This window comes from Solea solea, chromosome 2 (assembly GCF_958295425.1).
Source record: "Solea solea chromosome 2, fSolSol10.1, whole genome shotgun sequence".
Classification (NCBI taxonomy): Eukaryota; Metazoa; Chordata; class Actinopteri; order Pleuronectiformes; family Soleidae; genus Solea; species Solea solea.
The window spans coordinates 19,451,561-19,473,796 of NC_081135.1; the positions used below are offsets into that span (position 1 = coordinate 19,451,561).

General features: G+C 42.6%; 1 protein-coding gene across 4 annotated transcripts in view; it reads left to right on the forward strand.

Moving 5' to 3' along the window:
• Nucleotides 1-475: 475 nt before the first annotated feature.
• klf12b (Kruppel like factor 12b) overlaps nt 476-22,236 on the forward strand; it is a 43,946-nt gene continuing 22,185 nt past the window's right edge. Inside the window, exons 1-2 of one of the 4 annotated variants that reach the window (XM_058619856.1) lie at nt 476-641; nt 19,335-19,417. In XM_058619856.1, the coding sequence (XP_058475839.1) occupies nt 19,352-19,417 (66 nt within the window). In that variant the 5' untranslated portion in view covers nt 476-641; nt 19,335-19,351. The other 3 variants (XM_058619846.1, XM_058619865.1, XM_058619874.1) reach the window with 3 other exon arrangements.

Consider the following 22,236-nt stretch of genomic DNA (forward strand, 5'->3'; position numbering starts at 1 on the left):
TTGTCAAGGGAAGCAGCTAATCCTCAAATTTAGAAGCTGCAGAGGAAATGTTAATGAAAAAAAGACAATTCCTTATCAAATAGTTCCTTGGTAAAAAAGAAAAGAAAAAAAAGAAAGAAATTTTTACAGTTCCACTGTCAGTAACTCCCACTTTTTTAAAATTTATTTTAGGAAGCAACGTCATACGTTTTTATTTTCAATTTCAGTTCAATTATATACATATATATAGTTTTAATTTTATTTAACTTTTAGAGAAGGGTCACTTAAAAACAGATCCAAATATTTAGTCTCTGCAACTGTGGCACGACTAAGAAAATAAATATATAGTTGGCTAAATCAACAAAGTTCAAATTTCTAAACTAAACCCACTTCTCCACACCTTCTCCTCCTCCTCCCGTCCCCTTTAAACGGGGAGGTGCTCCGGTGCGCACCCCCAGCCCGCGGATCTCCGCTGCGCTCCGGGAGGGGCAGAGAAGGACCTCGGTGTGGCTGAGAGCGCGGACACGTCGGAAACCTCCCCGGTGGGGCCCCCATGTAATTCGATGCATGCTGTTAAAGCTTAGAGTATATTGTCTTCCCTTTTGCTTATGAAGCCTCCACCCACTGGCCCACCCTACATTTAGCGGATCATGTGACTCGGGGTAAGTCATTTGCAAGTACAACAGTTCTCTGTGCGCTCCCATTCATTTCCTGAGAACTGCCTAAGCTGAGCAGCTGAGAGGCAGAAGGGGAGGGTGCTGATCACTCACACACTCACACACACACACACTCACACACACTCACACACATACATACAGTACATACACGCACAGTGAGAGGAGAGAAGAGGGAGAGGAGGCGAGGAGACAGAGAGGGAAACACTGTCCTATAGTCTCCACGGCTCTGCAGCTTCTGACAAGGTCTGTGCATTTTTCCTCACCCTGTTCCTCTTCTGCTGCTGCTGCTGCTGCTGTTTGCTTCATTTGTGTCACAGTGTTGGGCTTTGTGCTCAGTGCATCCTGTTTAGCTGTCATTGCTCTGTCAAACCAGATGACAACTCAGATCACATACGTGTCTGGTGTCTGTCAGTGGAGGGGAAAGAGTCTGCCTGCATTCTGCTCGACTGGACATGTAACTCTCTCAAACCTAAGTGAATTCATAAAAGCTGTCATGACAAGTGAAGGGGGACAAAAAAAGTGATTATACACTGACTGAGTGGCTGTGGACATGCAGAGCATCCTGACTTTACAGTGCAGGCACCAGCTGTGGAATCTTTGTGTCACTTATTTACCTCGAATCAACTTCAAAACACAGCTTATCAGTGCAGCACTGTTAGTGCCGTGACGTTGAGTGGATTTTGCGTGGAGTGTGGAGTGAGACACACACTCTCCCTCAGCACTTCTCACTGGAAAGAAAAAAAGTTTGCTGCTTGTCAAGAGTTTTGTGACTTGTCTGTAGAGCGTTGTTTTGTGCGTGTGTGTTAGTGTGTGTGTGTTTGTATGTGTTGTTTGACTGACCTTGTCAGGAGCAGTAGTCCTCATAGAGACCAAAACCTGGTCCAGAACCTAATTTCTGAGGAACTGGTTAAGTTTGGGGCTAAAATTTAAATTGTGGTCAGGTTAAGTTTAAGGTTAAGCATTAACTGGTTGTGGTTAAGGTGAAAGATGAGGCTTTGTTTAAGCTGTCACTGCAGTGTCATAGGAAGAAAAGTTCCGCAAACCTCGGTGTGTGTGCGTGCGCGTGTGTATGTGTGTGTGTGTGTGACTGTGTGAGAGAGAGAGAGAGTGGTCTATGGTAGCAGCTTAAAGATACAGAGAGAAGGCTGTTAGCAATGGGTTAAACATTAGGAGGCTCGGGTAGCGGAGGAAGGACACTGGGGGGGAGGTGTGTGTGTGTGTGTGTGTGTGTGGGAGTGTTGCAGGGGTGGTGTCTTGGATGTCATCGCCAGTGCTCTCACTTCCAGTGTAATAGTCATTGGTATTGATGGGTGGCTGTCAGAGAGGCAGAGAGCCACCAGGCTGGGGAGAGTGGCCGGGGGCTGGCCCTTGGCTGTTATTTTCAATTACAGGGGACCAGGGCAGAGCTGACAGCAAAGGCATTTGTACATCCAGAGAGGGGAGGAGGAGGAGGGGTGTGTGTGTGGTGGCAGGAGGACAGGAGGGAGGGAGAAAGCTGGTGGTGGTGGTGGGGGGGATGAGACTCTGGCCTCTGCTCCTGGGTTTGATGTGGAAACTGAGCACTGACCTCTGTGACTTTACCCTGCGTTAAGGAGAGGCCCTGCTTTGCCTTTAACTGTGTAACAGCCATGGGGTGTGAGTTTCTATGAATTTAGGTGGGGGTGTTATCTACAAAAAAATGATGAAGGGGGTGATGGGCTATTATGTGTAGCAGAGACCTCCTGTAGCTCACGGATGTTCAGCGAGTGAGATTAGTGCCCATTTAAACTCTCACTTAAATCCATTTACAAAAGGGCCTTCTCCCTGTGCATGAATAAGCAGGCTGATATCACCACTCATGTGGAGATTCTATATCCAGGAGGAGCTGGTACAATACTCGGCATCGATATCTCTCCAATACTCGCTGGAAAAATCACTGGATTGAGTATCACAAAAAAAAGAAAGAAAAACATGAAATGTAACCAAAAGACTCAATCTGCTCTAAATTCTTTACTAAGCACAGGCTGTAAAAATGTGGGCTGTTCTTTTCTTCTTTACAGGAGCAGAATGTTTGTTATACAGTTGGAACACTGTTTTGGAAATGGCTGGTTGTGACCAGGTGGTAGATGCATCAGCGTAAGTGTGTTGTAAAAAGCTTGATGATTTAAAAGATTGTATCATATCAGTTGATACTCAAGGTTGAGTTTTTGGTGTTGCTGGTGTTTAACCACCTTTGCTTTACTGTATTAGCAAATTATTAATTGTAATTGCAAATTTCCCCATGTAGGAAGAATCAAGGATTATCTTATTTTAGAGTGTAGAAAAGTCATGTCTCTAAAAGTATTATTTTTCTCAATTAATCCATTAGTTGTTTGGTACATAAAAAGATAATGATGAAAATGATGATTAATGCTTTTCACACATTAAAATTACATCATTAAGTAGACATAATCAGCCCATAAACCAGAAAATATTCACATATAAGATGCTAAAATCAAAGAATGTTTGTTTTTATTAATACAAAAATTATTAAAATATTTATATAAACAGTCTTGTGAAAATAAGCATATTTTTGCAGTGTATTTTACTGCTAAAATAAGTCTTTCAGCCGAATTGACTGTGACGCATCATCAAATTTGTGTCTGAGAGCCTCATTGACAGCTCAACACGAAAGTCCCAGAAACAATGGTGGTGTAATATGACTGACTGATGTGCACTCCTAACTGTATCAGCAGTGCATGTGTAGTTTTTGTAAAGAAGGGAACGAAACAGCGTGAAGCAGCAGCAGCAGCAACAGATTGAAGCGACTGTTGTGCTGAAGATATTTCACATTTTCTCACAGTGGCACACATGGTAATATGTCCACTTACTGATGCACAGAATGAAGTTCATTTGAATAGTCACGCATGTTGGAAAAAGTAAACAAACTATATAGTCACAGGACTCAACCAAACAATTACAATCATCGGAGTGGTTTGTGGCTTTTTTTTTCTTTCAGCATTTTCCATAAAGCAGGTTTTATTCAGTTGTTCTTTTCAACTGTTTTGATTGGCATTTTCAGATAAACAAACACTGGCCACTTTGGTAATTCCTTTTCCCTGTCCTGCACTGCAGGTCATATGAGTTAAAGCTCCATAGGCAAGAAAGCTGGAAAAGTGTAGGATCTCCGTCCTTAACCTTTCCCACAACGTGATTAAAGACACTGGGCTTCATACACAGACAGACAAACTCCTCATCTCCAAAACAGTTCACAGATATTGACATGCATTTTATTGCGTTCATTATTTCACTCTCTTTTAGACTGTTTTTCCTTTTTTTAAGTTGCTTTACAGCAAAAGCATTTAACCTAAAGAATGTGTACAGCAGCTTAATAGAACAGCCAATAGCAGAGCCATCCGTCTGAAATGGTCAAAGTCTCCTACTATGAATCAGATTTCCTCAAGGCTGGAGACACAGCCCAGAGGAGGCAGTAGAGAAGTTTGAAGACGTTAATGATGTGAGATTTGTGTGTGGACAATCTATGGAGGTTGCTTTCCATGCAAGACAAAACAATTGGGAGATTGGTTTGGTGCGATGCGTTACACAAGAGGAGAAGGACTCGCTTGAGAAGAAGCAGGAACCTACAGAGATTCAGATTTTCCCCCGGAGTTTCACCTGCTGCGTTCTCATATGAGCTCACCAGGACATTAACTAGAGATTATACTGGGGAGCTGGCAGAGTAATCTATCAAGAATCCGTGTTCACACATACAGCCCTCTGGAGAATTTCTGAAGAATCGGCAGAGTTCAGTGGGTGTCTGAAATCGGCTTATTAGTATCTAGCTATCAGATCACTTCATTTAGATTATGCTGAAAGGTTACTTTGGAATAATACCTCAATAATGCCTAAGGATACTCACTATCAGTATAGGTCCAATATACTAATCAAAGTCACTGGATCAAATATTGGGCGAAAAAAACAATAATCAAATTTGATTATGTTCCATAAACCCCAGATATCTATGGAATTAGATTTGTGTCATTATTTTAACACTTTGAACAAACAAAAAAATTAAATCGATATTTTATTTGCAATTTGTGTATTTTGATTTTGTTCATAAAGTGTTGCTTGCTTCGTGAAAAGTGTTGTTTGAAAATATTGACACAAATCTTATCCCATAGATATCATGTTAATGCTTCAATCAGCACAGGTGACATGCAAGAGAGATGTGCTCCACCACAGTCATGTGACTACGATGTGGGTGTCGGCTGCATGTGTCTGCCTCACTGATGGAACATGCATGGAATTTTTTTTTTAAACTGCTGGTTATAGCTAGGCGGTAAACGCTAAGTTGATTCAAAAGAAGTAAAAGACTTTATTGATGGCTATCGATATCTGTAGAAATTCAAGGTAGTGATATCAGTATTGGACATGAACAGGTTGTATCGAGCCCTCCCTAATCGCGCCAAAACATATTGCCTACCCCAACTTTAAATTTGATCATATTAAAAACCCTACTGATGTTATCATGAACACTATATTGTGACACAGCCCAAGCTGTTTTCCCATCACAACTGCAACAAACTGGTGCTGCCACTCTGATCCCTTGAATGGCTCAACCCCCTCTTCCCATGGACATGGTCCAAGAGCTTATGATAGAGATCAATGCAGGTGGTGGTGGTGGTGGTGGGGGGACTCAATTAAAAAACCAGTCACTACAGGATAGAGGCTATCTGTCCATCATCACTGCTCTGCCCAGCACATTTAATTGCCCACAGTACCCCCCCTCCCCCCATAAAGGCATCATCTGTCTGCCACAGATCACAACACACAAATTGAGATTGTGTTGACAGATTCAATCTTTCAGAAAGAAGCGCTTTGCTCCTGTCTGTCTGCTCCAACAACGCATAGGCTCACTGCCTTATTCAGGGCGATGTGAAATTCCTCGCATTACCCCTAATCAGCTGGGTTAACTGCTGGCATATTGACTGACTGACTGTGCCATTGATCCAGGTGGGTGTTATGGAGTGTATCGTCATTGATTGCAGATAGGCTGCACTGGGCTTTGTGGAAAATTCTCTGCCATAGGAGACACAGACTCAGAGACACACACTGGCCCATCAAAAGACCAGCGACCACACAGTCAAGATCATGTGTGAAACAGACAGCAGCCAAACAGATGCATTTGCATATTGGTAGATGTACCTGATTATGTGGCTAACTAAATCAATGGGACAAAAAAGTCATAGGTCGAGAGGGTAAAGCATCCATCTGGAGTTATTTTGCAGCTGTTTTTGAGCAGCGCAGTGAGACATGGTGCTGGTAGCTGCGTATAACTTCATGTTTGTGAAAGAAGACTAATATTTGTCCGTGATAGCTGTGAACCAATCTCCCTGAGCTGTGATTTCATCATGTCAGGTGATGACAAAATGTTCTTTTCCCTTTTGCGCTTTCCCCCGTGGATCCAATCTTTGACCCCGTTGTCCAGCCCACATTTGTTTACCAAAATTGAGTTATGGGTGTACATGGAGTGCTGGGGCATGTGTGTTTTGTGACTGAGTGAGAGAGAGAGAGAGAGAGAGAGAGAGAGGGAGAGAGAGCATTCATGGAAAGTATTGTGCAAAGCAGTGAGGTTGATAGTCTAAACAGTGATCACAAAGAGAAAGAACTTAACTTGGATCATTTCAGCATGACAAACATCACTGTGAGTATTTAGCATTTTTTTCAACTATTACACTTCAGCGCAACCAAACATGTCTTTTGATAAAAACCTGTTGTCAAACAGCTGCAAGGGGAGGTAAATATTCAGGTGGTTATTTACTCTGACCAGCGCATTCTTCCAAGTTCTGTTCATATGACACAATCTCTAGAGTGGAACAGTCAGTGCTTACTGGAAGTGACTCATATAGCAGAGTTTGCCCCCAGACTCTGATTTAAGTTTGCTCAACATGTTTCTGTGGCTCACATGGAAATGCATGTCAATATGTCTATCTGTGGTTATGTTTCCTCTTTCAACCAAGTAGCTGCTTGCTTTAGCCAAATATGGTTATTTTAATAGAAGAAGAGAGAAAAGGAAGGAAGCCAAGATAAAGTGGATGGAAGAGCATTCGTAGTCCTCATTTTCCGATTGTTTTGGACCATTTCTGAGCTTGTATTACAGGAAGCGTTTCCCCTTTACACAGACTTTGGGTGGCTGCATCTCTCCAACCTCAGTGCAGATGATTTCAGCAGACCTGCGCAGGGATGCTGCATGGATCTCTGTTTTGTTTCTAGTTTCACTGTAGGTCAACTTTAGTGGGAGGAAATTACGCAAACAACATGTGGAATCCATTTGGGGTGCCCGTGGCATTCCATGAGCTCTTTGGCTTTTGCTGAACCCACTGTTGGTTAATACTATGTGCCATGACGGCACTCGATTGGCTGCTTTAACCAGGTATCGGCACGGCAGCACATCAGTTAAAAAACAGAGGAAAAATAATCAAAGTGAAGGCATGATTTGATGAGTAATGGAGGTAAACACAGCTGCTGGCTTTTACTGAGTGGTGCTGGAGAGCTGGATTGGGTCAAACCAAGGGGAAAAAAAAACTCAGCGAGCGAAAATAACTGTGCATGCATTTGATGTAATAAGTGTCAGAGTGTAGGAATGTTTTGGTTGGGTCCATGATATGCTCTTTCCATATGCAGTGTGTCGGTGTGGATTTTGGTTGTGTCAGCACAAAGAGGGGAGGTTAGATGGGGTATAGGCACATGGTGGTGCTGCATCGAGAGGACTTGGCAAGACAATTAAAGACTAAGGGCGAATGCATTAATGCTTGTGCGTTTGTTTATAGGTCTGCATGCATGTTTCTGTTTCTATTACAAGACATGACAAGTGAGAAAAAAAGATCAGAGGGAAAGAACTGGAAGAGTGTTGGAGATGGTATATAGTAGATGAGTCAGTGAATTAGTGCTTGCATTGTACAATCATTGTAAGACATCTAGGTCGATCTTTTAGAGTGCATGTGAGTGCACATGTGCACATTTAATTCAGCAGACAAGCCGTTGTAAGTTGTATATACACAGTGCATATGTTGGGGGAAGGGGCCACAAACACATGCTTAGCACACACATACACAAACTATCAGAGCCTGGGGGATAAAAGGCAGTAGCCTACTCAAAGAATTCCCCATTAGGACAGGAGTGTACTGTCATCCCTTGAGAGAGAGGAGGAAGATGGAGAGGGAGAGAGAAGGAGAGTATGTGGGTGGTTGGCGGTGATAGTGGTGGTGGGAAGGATGCAGGTTATTGTGAGGATGCTAATCTAATGCATCCCACCTCAGTGTTCGTGCAGCAGATGAAAGCACCCGCCGTATAAGTGAGCGCAATGCAGCCGTAACCCTTGCATGAGGGGAGCAAAGCCTGAGTGCCATGATTCACTTGCTTATATCTTCATATGTACTCCCATGGGCTTTTATTCTAAAAAAAAAAAAAAATATATATATATATATATATATATATATACTGTTTGTATTGTAGTAGTGTATTACAATGTCTATTCATTGGTTTTCCAGTATTTTATTTCCAGTGAATTCTGTGCCAAAGGTGCATCTTTGACAGTTACAGATAATTGCTGCAGTGTGGTCACCTCAGCCTCGGATATGTGCACTGAGAGTAAATAAGAGACGAGGACAGAGTTACTTAGTGCATCTTTTATTGATCCACTGGAGCTAACCTCTTTCCCTCCATCTTCCTTCCTCTCATGCACACATACAGCATGGACCCACAGTGTGAAAACCTATAACCACAGACATTGTGAAATGAAATGAATATTGTGCTGTCTTCCTGAAATGCTGTGCCAATTGCTCCATGTGTTTATGTGGCTTTGCTCAGCTTCACCTCCCCCTCCTTTTGGTACAAGTGAGGTTTTTGTGTCAGAGGCTATTTTAGATGCACAGCCACTGACCCCGCTGCATTTATCGAGGTGAGTGCATGTGTGTGAAGGGAGGTCACCCGATTATGTTGAAACAAGAAGAGCTCATAGCGTATTGGCTCTTAGGGAGTTACTTTGTATGGAGTAGTTTGTGTTTTTTTTTTTTGGTTTTTAAAACAGTCCAGCCCTCACATAGAATATTTGAATAGGAATAATGTACTTATTATTTCTTGTATAACATAAAATGCTTTTCAATTGGATTTTAACTGTCTAGAATGGTGTCCCTAATTGCTTTGACTTATGAGCCGAAGCTCACTCGAGTAATGCCAGCTCACTTTAGAGCTGTCATGGTCACAGCATGTTTAGCTGTTCCTCTGCTGCATTTGACGCACATGATGCAAGAGGATGTCAGACTCTTCGTTTACCACCCTCTGGAGCACTGTGAGGGAGTGTGTGAGTGTGTGTAGCCATTTATGTGCATCTGCGTTCGTGTGTGAGAGCATACTGTAGGTGTGTGTGGGAGGCTGTTTGTGTTGATCAGGCATCCTTATTCTTCTTTGATGAGCACAGATGAAATGTTGCGAGACATGTTTGTGTGTGTGCATAAAGAAATCTAAGATAAATGTGGTTCACTGTGGGTGCAGGTAAAGGTCACAAGATTTGTTTTCGTGTGTGTGTGTGTGTGTCGTGAACAGAGCAAGTGTTCAGGAAGTCATCTTGTGTTTGACGCGCAGACACAGACAAACCAGACAGCCACCAACTCCTTGTTTCGCTTTGAATGTTTCCGCTCAGAATAAATAGCTTCTTCATTTCCCACAGTTACACAAGACCTTAGAAGGCATTTGTCAGTGGATGCACAGATCTGTTCACAAGCACTGTCACATAAAACAAACGCAATCATCACAAAAGACTTCTCCGTGTCCAATTGAAACATGACATTTCATAATTATTCACAGGTGTGGGTTTTTTTCGAGTGTTAGTACTGGACAAGTGCATGTGTGATAGATTTTTTTTGTTGCAATTTTGGAGCAAATTCTAACTTTATTTTAAAGTAAAACTTCAAGCTTGTTTTGAAAATATGCTGCAATATTAGTATTGTGTGTGTGTGTGGGGTATGCATGTGTGTGTGAAGGGAGTGGACTTGAGCTACATCCGGCGACCTCATCCCCCTCATCCCGACAGGATTACTGACACAGGATCCCCCTGCCCCTGGCAGAAATAGCAAGGACCCAAGGGCAATCCACCAGAATATGGGAACTTCCGTGGGTGTTTGTGTGAGAGTGTGTGTGTGTGTGTGTGTGTGTGCATGTGTGTTTATGTTTGTGTGTGGGTGTGTTGTCTGTGTATTTACATGGGTATCAGCTCTTCAAACAGAGCTGTTTCCTCCCAGGTGCTGAGGTCTCTCAAACATGAGTTTCCTGCTCTCTCTCTCTCTGTCTCTCTCTCTCTCTACACTCACACACTCTTACATATCCTGCTGTTCCTTCATTTCTCTTGCTGTAGTAACAGTTTATATTAGACTCTGTGTTGTATATAAAGGACATTTTTCTCTATTATTTTTCTGAAGACTTTAGGAGTCAAACCAACAAATGGCACACCACATTGTTTCTGAGCCCATTTCCACATACTGCACCAAACCCTGCGAACCCATGCTCATTAAACTCAAACTATCATTAAACTTTATGGAACTAGTGACACAATGTAGTGTTTTTCTATACTGGGTTACAAACACAAGTTTTGCAGCATTTCAAACTGGGTTTCATCACAATGGCGCTTGATTTGTGTTCTGAGGTACAGATCAATCAAATCAATACTCTCACTTTGCCATTTCCACTCAGTCCATGCAAATGGTTCTGATGTCCATCTTTGGGGCCGTCTCGCTCCATTGCCCTCTGCGTCTTTGGTTTTTATAAATGCCTCGCTTTTGCTTTACTAGGCATTTTGTGACAAGCATTCTGTCGATAATATCCTCCCTCGCTAGCAGCCTGAGTGTGGTCATGCAAGGCGTAATCATTAAGGAGACGTCAGAGCCATATATTGTTGCTGGTGACAACCTATTGATAAATGATCCTATACTATGTGCTGTTGTGACGTCAAGAGGAACCATTATAAATATATTTTTTTAAATCTGGTTACATGACTTGTGAACTGAAACGACAGTTGAAGCTTGGATACAATCAAATCAGAGACAGAATGACACTAATTTAAAAAGACTGGATGTCCACACACTTACCACTTGTGCCTCACACGTTAAGGTGGTTCTAGATTTGAGTCTTGGTTTGATCGTGGCTTTCAGCATCAGAGTGGGTTTTCTCTAGAGCCTCTTTCAGACTAAAATTAGCAGGCATACCCAACCATTGTGAACACTTATCAGTGGTTGGTCTGCATTGTGTTTTTTTCTCCCGGCACTTCATCTCAACTGTGCTAATAGTAACATCGGGAACGTGCTGTCAACAAAATGAGTTAGAGGAAGAAGAAAACAATACCACCGTGGTGTTCAGTGACAAAGTCACAGTGGTTGCTATTCCTTTACTTTGGTCCCTTTTTCAGTCAACTTTCTTTCAACTGAAAAAATATTGAACACAATCCCGAGCTGTAATAAGTAAGGTTCACCACAATATGTAGGGCTATTTACTGGCTGGAACATAAACGCACAACATAGTGTCACACAGGAAATGAAGCAGAAATTTGCATTGCTGCCAAAAATAAAGAAGAAGAAGATGTTAGTAAATTGATGTAGGTAGTGAAGCCACGTGCATTGCAGAGTGATTTGACCAGGGAGTGATAGCTGATTAAACACATTCTAACTGGTCCAAAAACCCTGTTTAAACCCAGAGCTAAACGTGACAGGCCTGGCGACTTCTCCAGAGTCTATTAGTTCAGTGTCAACCGGTTAGCTTTCCCCGTGACCCACAAAAGAATAGACGGTGCACCTCATGGATCGATGAAGCTCCCCTGGCTTCTCAAGTTTGGTTGGATGTCCCAGAGATGAAAACATCCACAACATGAGAATTGCATTCTGTCTCATAATAGCTGTGTTCATGGAGACAGAGCTGTGCTGTTCCTCTGAGGGACTGTTTTATTCCCTGGGGAAACACGAGGAGTTTTGAGGTAAAATGTATCACTTGAGTGCATCTTGAAGGTTTTTTTAATCATAAAGGGAACACACTTCTTTCAATGCAATGCACACACACTGGTTTGATGCCGTTGTACTTGTTGATGCTATTTGGTTAAAGGAAGGCTGAATTGTTCTATGAAGGGAGAAGTAGCAGCACTCTGCTCTCTTGAGTTCAAAAATGTCCCAGAAGCATCCGAAAGACTTTGCCTATTGCGCCTGCCAAGGAAAACACGGCTTATGAAATGGAAATTCTGAGACCATTCACAGAGTGCCAGGAATGATTAGAAAAAAAAAAGACTGTGTCCATCTCAGAACATCCAGGAGTGAAGTTTTCAGGGAAAACTCGCATTCACAACACCACTCGAACACAGAAACATATCATCAACCCTGTTTACCTTATATGTGCTGTTTGGAGTTGGAAAGTTCTGAAAGTAGGAGTGTTACTCAGCCTGTGAAAGCACTTATTGTACGGAGTGTCTTCTGAAGCTCAGTGTTTTAGTTTGTCAAGTCCGATTTAGCAAGACATGATGATGCCACCACTTTTCTTAATAGCGGAACACCAGTGTGTTGTAAACTGTGGACATGTGGATGTGTTTATGAGAAATGTACAGTGTGGGAAATGTAGGATCCAGTCATTTTAAATGTGAGTTTAAAATGACTGATTCGATTTTTTAAAACCTGGCTTTTGTTAGCCTACAAATATAATGGAATTTGAATGCTACATTGCAGGAGAAAACCCTAATTCAATCCATTCCCATCCAGTTTTATTTATAAAGCACATTTAAAAACAAAGTCCGCTGTATTTTTAAATGGACTGCTGTACAGCCACATTAGAATAAAATGTAATATAGTATAACATAAAACAAGTAAAAGGTATAAAAAGCCATAAGATACCAATGAAGTAAACCATGTTTCGGGATGTGTGTACTTTTGGAGATGTTGATCACCCCATGTTTTGAAAATCCATAGGGTTTTAAAGCTTGGCAGCTTTTAAAAGACAATATTGAGCACTGCAATTATAAGCAATAACAATTATTTCAGGAAATGGGTCAGAAACGTATACAGAAACATACTACATCTGCAAAATCCTTATCTATTATTTATCATCAGAGAGGATGGACTAGATGAGCCCAGACTGGCCCTACTGTCACCTATACTTGATCCTGCTTTTCAGGATTGGTTTCGTACCAATATGTGATACCTGTATCACATCTCTAATGTCCGTGTTTTGTTTTAGAAGGGCATCACTCGCCTCTATGGGTTGAAGGTTCAACTCTGTTGAATCTTTGACCACACTATGTGCTGTTCTTCTTCTTCTTCTTCTTCTTTTTTGGCTTGGTGTGGTTGCTCTTTATGTAGTAACTCTGCAGGGAACGATTTGAATGACTCTCAAGATCAGAATGAGGCCAAGAAGATGAGGTCATGAACAGACACAGCCTAACATGAAGCAGACTGAGGTTGAGATCAACATCAGCTGTGATTCGGTTGTTGCTCTATTGTGTCTGCACTGCGAGGAAACGAGCGAAATGCGTGTTTTCGACAAACATGTATTAGACCCTTATTTTCCAGCGTTGTCAAAGGTGTTATTCAGCCAAGACTTAGTCTAATGACTATATCCTGGTCATACTCAGCTTTCATTGCTTTGCATAAAGTTTCTGCACTGAGTGACTCAAAAGAGAGGATGCAGGGAAGTGTGCTGGTGAGCGAGATGCAAGCTTGTTATCAGACCAGTGTGTCACATAGGGGCGTCCAGGGGCACAGAAGGGGGAAGTGAGCTGTGGCGAAAAGGCCAGTGGTGTATAATACAGGCAAAACACACAGGAAACGCAGTTCACACCAGCATGAAGCACTTTCCTTTTTATTTAACATGCTTTTGCACTTAAACACAAGTTAATTATTTGGTTCTAATTTGCAATATTTCAATGTTTTTCTTTTCTTTACAGTTTCCTTCTCTTCTCTCTCCCTTTTCCTTTCTATCTTCTCTTTGGTAGTGGACCGGTTGGGAGGGGGTTTGTTGGCATTCTTGCACCGTGTGCTCTGTGTTTGACCGGGCCTTGGCTCAGGTCCATATCCCCTCTCTACCCTCTCTCGCTTGTCTGACTAGAGCCCCTCCTCCTACCCACTAACCCACCACCCCCAACCTCTTCAACTCCCCTCAGTTGCTTCCCTAACCGCTGCTCCTGCCAGCAGCCCTGCTCCTCGACAAGCCCCCACCCTCGTACACTTCCCTTACTATCACCTTCCCTAATCCTTCCTCATGTGTCTACCATAATTCATCACCAACCCCCCAGCCCTCCAGCCCACTAGCCCCCCCCCTTATCCTTTTCCACCTCTCCTCCATCGCAGACCGTGGCAGCAGGTCCAGCCTCTGTGACACAGATGCACCCAGTTGCTCTGGGCACTCAACATGGGAACAAAGCATTGGTGGGGCCCGTCTGTTACAGTGTGTTTCTTGTTGTGCGGTGCCTGTGTGTGAGTGAGAAGCAGAGATGCAATAGAAAACAGAAGAGTAAACACTAAACTGCTTTCATGCACTTGGTTGAGCTTACTTTTTCCTTACATACAATGATGCTTTTGAGATGCTGAGGAAACAGACTAAAAACAAACAACAAAGTCCTGCACACTCTAGAGCTAGATGCATACATTTGTACTTTACGTGATGACGTTTCAGCCCTCAGGCCCTCTGTCAGATCAGACACATTGTGACATGGCTCCCACTTATAATGTAGGTCACTCCTTCTTGACATATGTGCTGGCAATCACAACAACTAACCTCCACCTGTTGGGAGGGAGCAATCAAGCAAGAGACTGAACACTGACTATGAGATTAAGTGTGTGCTTTGATGTATCATTGTACAGTTGAATAATTATTAATAATACAAATAATAACAATAATACAAAACATTATTTATGTAGCACTTTTCTTAACAATGTGTTACAGTGTTTTTATTATTATACTATATACTATATACTATATTAGTATGGCGCTAAATCACATTATCTCAAGGAAAGGCAGCGAAAAGCAAAGAAACCCTGAAACAGATCACACAATGAGCAAACACACACAAAAAAAATCTTGTATGACAGAACCAGACACTCAAAAATGTGCATCGGCCAGTTGGGTAAAAATGGGGGACAGAGAAGAGGTGGGGGGCAAAAAAGGAAGCAGAATGAAGGAAAGAAGAAAGGGCATTATGGAGATACAAGAGAGAGACCAGGGTGGGGTTGCACCAATTTGGCGTGTCTCTACTAAATTCAGAATTTAGTTATCGCTAAAGGCTTAGGAATTACTTGCTAGTTTGCAGCTATTCGTTAATTAACTTTGGTTGCACCAGACCAATATACACAATCCCGTAGGTCGTAAACTCATACTAATGTGCACGTGGGTACTAGTCGCATTAAGTGACGGCAACAGGCTGTCCACTCAATCAGCATGCAAAGCAGAATGTGAACAGTGCCCATCGAGATGCTGGCATGAAACCACTGCTCGGCACACAGTGCTTTTGTGTCTTCCACCACACTCTGCATGGACCCTGTGGCAAAATATCTCAATGAAATTCAAACTTGAAGAAACTAAGGCAGAGGCCTTTTCAGCTCTAAGTCCATGATTTAGATTTTTTGTCATGTCAAAAACAATAAATATCTGTTTCATCGTACTCATCTAAAGGGTACAATCTGTTGCGGATGACAGGTTCTTCTTCTGGTAGTGTCATCATCCTCTCTAAATTAGCCCTTATTCTCTTTGTGCTCCTTTCTGATGGCAGCTAGCTAGATCATGCTAGACTTACACCACCCATGGGGTGTAATTAGTAATTACTAAACTCTACGCAACTGCTAGTAAAAGTGGTGCAACACATTTTAATTTTGATTTTAATTTAGGTGGATTTAGTAAACACTAACGTTTCTGAGTTATAGGCGGTGTAACTGGCCTCAAGAGCAGATAGAATGGGAGAAAATGAATAAACGAATGAAGACCAGTACATGAGAACAAATAACAATCAAGAATGCAAAGAATCTCCCAAGTGTAGGGTCAGGAAAGACCGATCTTGATCTAAACAAGTACAAATCACTTGTTTCCAAAAGCTTTGATAAAGTTTTTAAGAAGAGATTGAAGTAAAGGTACATCTATACAAGTAATAAAAGGTGTTTTTTTGGTATATTGATGTTAAAACCTTGCCAGTACATCTATTAATTAATAATAAAAAAAAAACTAATCATGTTAAATGCTTCAGGTCATAGTCAGTGTTCAGTCCCTTGATTGATTGCTCCCTCCCAACAGGTGGAGGTTATTTGTTGTGCTTGCCACCACATGTGACAAGTAGGAGTGACCTACATTATGTGAGTGCCAGTGTCACAATGTTTCTGATCTGGAAGAAGGCCCAAAGACCAAAATGTCATCAGTTTGCATGGGTTTTCTCCGGGTTAGTTGGTTTCCTCCCACAGGCCAAAAAACATATGGGGCAATATGGGGTTAAGTAAATTAGACACTCTAAATTGACCGTAGGTGTAAGTGTGAGAGTGAATGGTTGTTTGTTTCCATATGTGGCCCTGCGATGCACTGGCAAACTGTCCAGGGTGTACCCCGCCTATCGCCCTGTGTCAGACCCTCATATGGAGGATAAAACAGTAGAAAATGGATGGATGGATCAAGAGTGTTCAAGACTTTGTTCCACTCCTAACGTTCTCCTCAATATGATATGAGTTTCATGGCTGCATGAGCAAACACTCTGCGATACAATTAAGCAGTATCTGTCTTCACACTCCATATGAACTCACTGTGATTTACACCACCCACTCATCCAAACACACACCTTTGAGCCTTTGTCCAATGAAAACACTTCCCGTTTGGCTATTAACAATGAACGATTACTGGAAGAGAATCCATCTTCATTTAATTCAAAACTAGAAGAAGTCGAAAGTGAAAAAAAGAAGCTAAAATGCATGAACTGAGCCAGACAGCTGCTCTTGAAGATTATTGAAGGTTCTTTTAAATAATAGTATTTCTTTTCTTTTGTTCTTTATTTTTTGTTTAGATTATTGGGTTTAATGTGGTGCAACATCTGTTCATAGGAGTGGATGATGTCACCGTATCATGGGGTCATTGCTAGGTTTCAGAAGGTCAGCGGTTTTCTGTCGATTTTCTTTCATCAATTGATTCAGCTCGTCTGTTCAGAGTTGCTTTGGCTGAGCCTCGTCTTTTCTCTCCAGTAAGTTGCTATCTGCAGTCAGCACAGAGCAGATAGCCATCAGCGAGATGGGAGATAGAGGACCTGAGGTCACAGATGTGGATATGAGGTGGGAGTTGCAGTTCGTACTTGCGAAATGCATTAACAGCCACACAAATAAGCATAAACTGAAAAGCGAAGAGAGCAGCATACGCTGAAATATTCTTTTTTTTATTTTGAGCTTTTTCGCTGATAGAACTGGCCTCAATCTTCACCTGCTCCCTTTACATTTTTTTTTCCTCTCTGGATTTTTGGTGGGGATGGAAGAGTGGGAGGGTAGGAGGGAGAAATGAGATGCCTCAACACTCCACTGCCCTCCACTCCATCCAACTCCCCCACACACCTGGGATGGCCATTTCATTTCAGAGTGCAGCAAATGGAAAGGTGATCTTAATCTACCCTGTTTCCCTCTAACCCCCTCCCTCTCTTCATCTCCCACACACAGAGCCTCATACACTGATGGACAGCACACTGCTGCTTGCTTGAGCTTGCAGCTAGGACACCGAATGTAGTGATAGAGAAGACTAGATACACAAACAGTTATTACTTTGCACAAAATTCTCTTCATTTCAAACTCAATCTTTGTTTTCTTTGTATTCTATTGTTATTCGTTCAGGCTTGTCATCCCCAAACTGTCCCTGGCAGACAGATATGATCCTTTCATGGGAGCAAAAAGCAGTTGACAACTGACTTCAGTCAAAGTATTTCATCATGGCCCTCTGTTAGCTCATTACTCAGTGTTAGGTCTCTCACCGCTGTTAAGCTCTTTGGTCGTTACAGTCACAAGCAGTGCTATGCACTTGCCATTGATTTCCTATGAATAGCGTGCTGCAGGCCAGTTCATTAGGAAGGTGCTCACACACCACTGGATTAACTGGGCTGGAGGCTCATGGGGAGAGTTTGTTGGTTGCGCAGTTTCTGCTTGGCAGATTTGAAAGGTGTTCATGACCTACGTGGTTTTCAGTGAGAGGAGCATGAAATTTATCAAACAAAACAAACAAAGACAGAAAGTGAACTTCAGCTCATGGGACTATCGAGCTTATCTAAAGTGTGTCCTTGTTAGGAGAGCGAATGCCTCGGCCAATATGATGGTTTTCTTGAGTAAAGCAAACCTCACTCTTAGTGCGCTGCATCTTCTAGACACATGGCTTGAGGCTGGACGGAGGCTGAAGCTCCACCTGCCCAGCTGTTACTATGGCAACACTATCTGGGCCTACCAAGACCTGAAGCCGAAGGACATCCTGGACAACAATACAATAGGAGCACAGGCAGGGTACCTGAGGGACTTAGACCTGAGAGGCGAGATCGGGGTGGGTGTGTGTGTGTGTGTGTGTGTGTGTGTGTGGGGGGGGGGGGGGGTGTTGCAGACCGAGTAAATCCTCCCTCTCTTTTTTGCTCCCTCTCACACACAAACACAGTCAGGATTTGCTAGAGAATCTAAGAGGTAGTGGACCAATACTTGGCATTAAAAGAACCCGTTGTGGCAATTTCAAATGAAACCTTTGAAAAAAAGTCATGTCTTTTGTTAACTGCTGCATTTTTAAGTGGATTTTCCGGTGAGTACTAAAACTTGATTATTGGACGGTCCACATGGATGCTTGTGCGGTGTCGTTATATGTTCAGGCAGCCAGCTGCATAGAGAGAATACATGTCACTTATGACCGTCTGAGCTTTCTTCTGCACAATAGTCATGATGTGGCGGCGCTGCTGACTGCTCGGGCCAGGCCACACATCCAGCTGCTGGTGCCAACAGTTAAGAGAGATGTTTAGAGTCTATTTGCCTTGCTTGCATTCCTCCATGTACTGCTGCTAAAATAATGAGAGGGAGGGTTACCTCAGGTCAGCCCCAGCTGAGAAATACGGAACATGCATTGTTGTCACTGGCTCCATCTGTGTATTCCTCTTAAAGCCACAGCGCAGAGTTGTGGAGACAGCCACTAAACAGCAGTGCAGCGCTCAGAGGCAGCACAGCGAAGGATAAATATTTAGATGCATAAAGAAATCTGATTTTGCTTATGTAAGCAAGTCCCTATTGTGGTATTAATATTACATATATCATGACATATAGTCAATTGCCAAATTTGTTTTTATTTACAGTGTGTGCTCCGAGATTAAAGTCAGTATTCATGTGTTTTCACTGTTGCTGTTGAGAAACTCCATATCAAAGCATGTATTTGTACAGCATTGACGCCTTAAGAGGATTTTATTCAGTTCCACAGCAGCCTACAAGACAATTGAAAACCTTAAATATGGAGAAGGGGGAGTCCTACTCTGCTAAGTGTATATATAGTTTGCATCTTTTGTCTTAGAACTTTTTAACAGTTTGCAACATGAGTTTGTGTCTATTTCAAATGTGTTTATTTCTCAGTGGGTGTAAGCTCAACATTGCCGATGTCCATGCGTGAGTGTGGGACCTGCTTAGTCATGCTAAAACACCCGTCTTACACCTCCTCTCTGTCCCTTCACAGGCAGCCTCAGAAACAGGATGTTAATGCTTGACGGAATGCCTGCAGTCCGAGTCAAAGCTGAGCCCCTGGAATCGGAACAAGGGGTAAGAGAGCAGTTGTTTTCCAGACAATTCCCTTTTTTCCTCCTGCTTTCCTTTCCTTCTATCCTCCTCCCGGCAATGGGCCGATAATCACTCCCAGGCCTAAGCAAGTGAGTGAGAGAGTAGAGTGAGTGTGGGGGCTAGAGGGATGGTCGGATAGCATGGTAGCAAGCAGGAAGGGGAGAAGAGTGTACAAGAGGAGGGGAGCTACAGCTGGGGCAGGAATGCTTTGGGAGAGTTTCGGGGAGGTGACTGGGGCCAGCTGAGAGTCTGTGCTGGCTGGGGGTGATTGCACAGATGCAGTCACTGCTCCGGGGAGGAGGGTCACATGGGAAACTCTAAATCTTATCCATCTCTGTCTGTTCCTGCTACTTTATGTATCTCAGTTTTCCTACATTGCCCTTTTGTTTCTCACAGACACAATCTTCCTCTGCAAGCACTATCTCTATTATCATTTTGGTGTTTTATATGCAATTGAACAGTGTGTAGTGACCATGTAGGGTATAATGGAGTTACCTCATGCAGGCTTTTCAAGGTCCACATACAGTATCAGGGCTCTCTGGTTTGACATACCTAGAAATAAAGTGGTCTTGTTATGGTGAAGCTGTTGCTAGGTTACCAGGGCTTTGTGTTGCTTCCACAGCTGTGTGTTCAGTAGGCGCAGGCCACTTAATTTTTGTAATCATGAATTAGTGTTCAGTTATTACTGATCTCCACTCATAACGCATCAGTAATATCTAGGGCCATAATATATCACCAGACAGGCGAAAAGCAGCACCTTTTCAGTCGAGGCGAATCCAAGAGCATTAGCCTGTGATGGATGAGAAAATGACATACTACCGATAACCCATCAGGTTATCTCAAGTCTTGTAGAGAATTGTTTGGCCGTGGACGTGCTGTGTCTTGATAAGAGCTCGCTCCGTCTCTCCACAGACAGAGAGGCGGCAGGTGGTTACCTTGTGCATATCCTGCTCTCATATGTGGCTCAAGGGCTTTCTAGCTGTGTTCTAACATTGCTACCAAAAAAAAACAGGGGTTTTTGATGTTGCTCTCCATACATGTAGTGATGTCAGCCACACACAGGATGTGAGCTCAGCAGCCCACACAGCTTTCAAGTGCACTGAGATCCAATCTTGCCCTGTAACAGGCTGAGCTTCCCTTTAGATGCAGACAGACAGTTCAGGCCGCTGCAGAAATGTGGTCTTCATTTGGGTGGCGGGGGGCCAAGGGTTTGCTGGAAATGGTCTGCCTCGTTAGACCGCCTGCACGGGTCTGGAAAATCTGGCCAGCTAACCAGTATCCCCTAATAAAGACAATGGCATGAGGACAGAGACAGGCAGGGCGGGTCGAGCATATCTTTATATGTGTGTCAGTGTGTGTCAGTATGTGTGGGTTTAAGTGTGTTTATACCTGTCAGAATGAAAGTGGGGGTGGATTACGTTTTCCATCTGCACTGGTTGAGATCTGCTCTAGAAAACAAACCCAAAAATGCAAATAAGTTTCTGTTTTTCACTTTTGTTGAACACAACACATTGTTTTTGTGACCTTTCCACACAAGTCTTGCTCTTTGTACACATGGGCCACAGATGATTGGCCACATTACCAGGTTCCTAAAATGAATATAATCCTCACTGTCACATTCAGGGTGACACCGTGAATGTGAGCCTTTAAGAGGAAGCACATTATTTGACGGTTATGAATCATTATTGTTGCTAATTATTATTGAGCACAGCAATGAGGTTGTAAAATGGCTACTGAAAATGTCACTTTTGGCTGCTTTGAAAGGAAAATGACACAAAAGTTAGCCTAAATAAATCTGTTCTCAGTAGCCATTATCCTTTCATGGAATGCTTCCTAATTGCTTTTATGAAACCCGCTACTAGCATTAGATCAGTTTAATGATGATTTAATCTTTACTAATCTGAATATTGGTAGTCTGTCCAAAATAAAGTCTTCTTCTTTGTCGGTCAGTATGGATTTTTGGTTTAGGTTCTAACATAACATGTATATAATAAACAACTATTCCTATGATCTTTTAAATATTTTGTATTGGAATTTGAGAACAGTATATACAGTTGAAAATAACATATATACGGCGTGAAGAGGATTTGCATTTGCTTTACACACACTTAAAGTGATGTCCAATGGGCAAATATACCCACTCTGGGTTGCATGCACCGGAGTGTATTTACCACATTCTCTTCAGAATAATAGAGTGTCGGGACTATACTCGCGGTTGGCAGGAGAAGTGTTTTCCCTCAGATTCCTGTTTATTTTTTTCTGTCATTGGCAGAAGTTGCGTTGCACACAGTCAAGTGCACGCACCGAGAAAGACAAGATTTCCAAAACACTGATACAGTATCAGCCTCAGTGGATCTAATGGCTTCAAAGCCTTCAGGCAGTTTAGCTGCAGGCAGTCTGTGACACTCATCCTACATATAGCACGCAAACACAGAGATCACATGCAAAAGCAGCTGGAGGATAGCTGGAGGCTCTGTCAAGAAAGGCTACAGCAGGAGCTGCTGCAAAAGAAGCAATCCTTCTTGTTTCTTTCACGTTTGAGTTTGAGATCACAAACATACACGTGTTCTTTTTTTATTTTTATTTTTTTTTATGGAATAGTAACCGTAGCTGTTGGATAATCTGCAAAATCAGTTGCGAACGAAGATCTTTTGGATAAATCTAAACTTTGCTCACAAGTAGGGTCAACAGTGACTCAGAATTGCTAACGACCCAAGGCTGCATCACAGCGTGTCTACAGAGACGGCATTCTCACCACATCTTTCAGTTGTTTACATCACATGTCTGGCGGAACAAATATC